At 33.6% G+C, this 4,063-nt stretch overlaps 1 protein-coding gene across 1 annotated transcript; it reads right to left on the bottom strand.

Annotated features, from left to right (window-relative positions):
• Nucleotides 1-1,215: 1,215 nt before the first annotated feature.
• LOC149933740 (uncharacterized) lies at nucleotides 1,216-2,942 on the bottom strand. The gene is made up of 3 exons (XM_090157400.1): nucleotides 2,780-2,942; nucleotides 2,561-2,719; nucleotides 1,216-2,228 (listed from the first exon to the last, which is right to left on the bottom strand). Exons 1-3 carry the CDS (start codon nucleotides 2,940-2,942, stop codon nucleotides 1,216-1,218), a joined length of 1,335 nt encoding a protein of 444 aa, XP_090013526.1.
• Between the last annotated feature and the right edge of the window lie 1,121 nt (nucleotides 2,943-4,063).

Genomic DNA, 4,063 nt, shown 5'->3' with positions numbered 1-4,063 from the left:
GATCCTCATCATGTGGTTTTGCATTTAAAAGATGAACAGTTCCACATTAAATGTTCATGCCCAGCTGGTGAAAGTTCTTATTGCAAACATTGTATTGCAGTTCTACTACTAATTAATAGATCTGAAACAATTCCAAGAGAGGAAAATACATGCACAGGAATAAAACAGAAATGGGGAAAACTGAAACCATCGGCGGTAGAAATGCATCGGGGAACACGTATTGAAAATCTTTGCTGTGTTAAGCCCCCAAAATACAATTCTAATTCGTTGAGTAAAGAAAAACAAAAAGAATTGGTAATGGGCTTTCTTGCAGCAACAACGTACGTGACTGCCTTACACAAACATTTTTTACCTGAAAAACATTGCTCAAAGTCTTCATCTGAAGCTAATAATTTAATTCCTTTAGAAAAAGTACCTGAAATTTTAAATTGTGATATTGACGGTAATGCCAAAATTGTCATGAACCATATGAATGACTGTGATTTTTTTATTTTAATTTTAAATGAAAACTTAGAAAACTATTTAAATGAACTTTCACGAGATGAGAGTTCTTTTTATGTAAATGAAATTTGTCTTTCATTTGAAGATACAATTAGCATTGCATTACAAACAAAGCATCAGTGTGATAAATTGTGGAAAGCTGAAAGACAAAAACGAATTACAGCTAGCACTTGTTATGAATATTTCACATACAAAAAAGATCCCACTGATAAAATTTTGAAACATCTTATGGCCAAATTTAAAGGAAATAAAAATACACAGTATAGAATATTTAATGAGCCAAAAGCCCTAGCTGCTTATGAAAGACAATTCAATGCTCAAGTAATTAAATTGGGTTTGGTGATTCACCACGACCATCCATATTTAGCCTGCTCACCAGATGGTGTAATATGGGGTACACACCTAGAATTTAAATGCCCAGTTATCGGGAAAATGAAGAATTGCGATGAAGTTCTAATGGAAACCCCCTATTTAATTAATGATAAAGGAGAGTATAAACTCAAAAAGAAACACAAATACTATGGCCAGATCCAATTAAATTTAGCTATTTTAGGTTTTGAAAACTCTCATTTGGTGATATATTCACAATTTGATGATAGATGTATTGCCATTAATGTTCCTAGAGATGAAATTTTCTTAAGACAGTTGTTGCCAAAATTACAAAGAACTTATTTTAAATCATATTTGCCTACTTATATTAAATGGAAAAAAGGACTAATTCTGAATAAATTTATTGTCTGCTAATATTGGTGTTGATAAATTTACAATTGCTGAGGCCACACGAAACATTTTATTTACATAACTCAATAAATCCCACGGCAATTTAGTTTGAAAAGCGTTAAATTGTTTTAGACGACCAATACTTCTTTCCACGTGTACTCGTGCAGTGGCTATTTTGGAAGAGTAAAGCGCCTCCTCACGAGAAAATTGTTTTTTCTTTTTCAAAAAAGGTGGAATTATCAATTTCAGAGAATTTTCATTACATAAGTCTTCAATAGCAAAGCCTTTGTCCACCATAATTGCGTCAACGTATGGTATACATTTATTTAAAATACAACTTTCCTGAGTAATCTGTTTGTCAGATGATTTACCCCCATAAGCGGGACTTAAGTAAGTTATAACACCTGAGGGTGCTATCCCAATTAAAATTTTACAAGTGTTATTTCCCTTATAATGAGAATAAGTTTTGACTTTGCACTGCAGGCAACATGGTTTTTCTACTTGCACTTCAGTGCAATCCAAAACAATGCGAGTAGAAGGAAAGGGCTCGAAACATTTAGGCATAGTGTTGACAATATCTTCCTTTTCTAGCCAGGGTACCGCTCCTTCCAAAACAGTGGCAAGGTGACCTAAAGTTTGCTTAAAATACCGTGAAGTTACTTGCTGACTTAAACCAAACACTGCGCCTAAAGCCGAGTATGAAATTCCCAATTTTAATTTCATCAGAGTTAATAAAACTCTATCAGAAGCGTTAACGGGCATTCTGGTTGGAAAATTTTCTTCAACCGCTTTCACAAGTCTACTGAAAAATCCCATACACTTTAGTCCCGTTAAACTATTAATGGTAGATGCTGTCAATACTCCACTGTTTGCTGAAATTTTACACACGTGATCTTCTGGAGTATTAACATTTATGCCTTTATCATATGTAATAATGGATGTCTCATTCCCAGTACTTTTGTCAATCAATCTTTCAGGATAATCTTGGCATTCACCAATATCATGTTCTAAAATTTCAAATATAAATATATTCATAGCAGGTGTCTCTTACGAGAGAAGTATACACAATACACTTGTCAATTAAAGCGAATTTTTCCTGAACTATTTTTATTCCAGAATGTGTATTGACAAAAAGGCGGGAGCTAATTGAAGCTAATAACATTGCCATTATACTTCTCTCATAACAGAATATTATATACTTGTGGTAATACCATCCATACATGGGCAAACCTCAGGACGGCTTCGAGGGCACCATTGAAATTAACGTTATGCCCTACGTTCCCTCCGGTGGTTTGCCAACGTATTATAGCATCTATCTATCTATCCACTTGTAAATTACCTTCATTTACACAAGTTGCCTCTTTTGTTTCAGCTCTTATTCCATAGCGTTTAATTCTCTTTTTGGCAGCTGCAGATTCCTTCTTATCAAATTTACGAAGTGGTAAGTTCTTTGAGGGTACGGCTAAAGGCCTCAGTCGAGGAGGATATTTGAAATATTCTGAAAAGTAGATAAATATTAACATAAATTTATAATGAACGATAAAGAAAGTTGAATTACCTTTATGTTCAGATTCTGGCAAGGCTTTATAATCTGTATTGTCAAAGTGAGATGAACAAACAACCATTGCCTTGGTATGCTTCTTTCCCATTTTCAAGATAATCTCCCATTTTTTGGCTAATTTTTCCATTTTGGGGAACAAATGGAACCTTAATCCTTCCATTGTTCCATTGTTACTACACCCATAAACACAACAGAACTTCACCATTATTAATTTATCAGTAAACTTTGTTTCTAATTTACAATTATCCCTACGAGCCTACGGAATTGTTTACTCTAGATCGCGCCATCTTGGAGGGTTCGTAGCGCCACCTATCGAAACTTTAGGTTGCGAATATTAAAAAAACTAAACAAATTCTACGCGCGTAGTGTAAGTAAGTACATTTATCAACAGTACTTGAATGGTGGGTCTCCAGTCCTGTTCTGGCTGTACTTCCTTACAACGGTATGGCTCGTACACTACTAATCCTCAAATAACAATAATTTCAGTCTACTCACTCTTTAAGCTTTTAAGACGCCTTACACAGATGATTAAGTTTCAATGCCCAAAACGTTTATTGTTATGAAAAATTATTCAAATATTTACCATACTTCATTACTGTAATTAAAATTCCCAAATTATTCACACAATGCTAGATGGATACACCTAAATGAAAATAAAATTATTATTTGTTTTTAACTCTGTAAAAAATCAGCTGGGTAAAAAAAAATTATGGATGAGATAAAACCAAATTAACTTTTAAATAAATTTCACTTTCCACAAAATGCTTTCTGGTACTACTAAATACGTTATTTTTAACCTAGAATATATGATCGGGTTCTACGGGCTAATTTTCCCTACGAAGCAAAGGCTTAACCGTTAAATGTTAATTACTATTCAACTGCAAGTAAATTAATTACGATAATGATAATTTTTACTCCAAAAATACTAAATTACCTATAAATAATGAGATTTAAATAAATTTCCCACAAGAAATGGTTAATTATTTCTTGAGTAGAGTGCGAAAAACAACGTTAACTCGAAGACGGACAGAATTTGATTTTTGCATTTTTCCGGAAAACTGGCTACGAGCTTATCAGTTGGCCTTCCATGTCAAAAATGGTACACTAACTTATTACAGTACGGAGCTTCTTATCTATAGTCGACTAACTTTCATTAAATGACGGGATTCCAATAAGTTTCTCGCTGAAGTTGACAGTAGCAACAAATCCGTATGGCTATCTCTGTACTGTACACGAACGCTGATACATTAATAGTAATTGTAGTACTTCAGACAACAATTG

This window comes from Leiobunum rupestre, chromosome 8 (assembly GCF_980474605.1).
Source record: "Leiobunum rupestre chromosome 8, qqLeiRupe1.1.hap1, whole genome shotgun sequence".
In the NCBI taxonomy this organism is placed as follows: domain Eukaryota; kingdom Metazoa; phylum Arthropoda; class Arachnida; order Opiliones; family Sclerosomatidae; genus Leiobunum; species Leiobunum rupestre.
The sequence above is the reverse complement of the archived record's forward strand: the minus strand, read 5'-3'. Positions and strand labels throughout refer to the sequence as shown.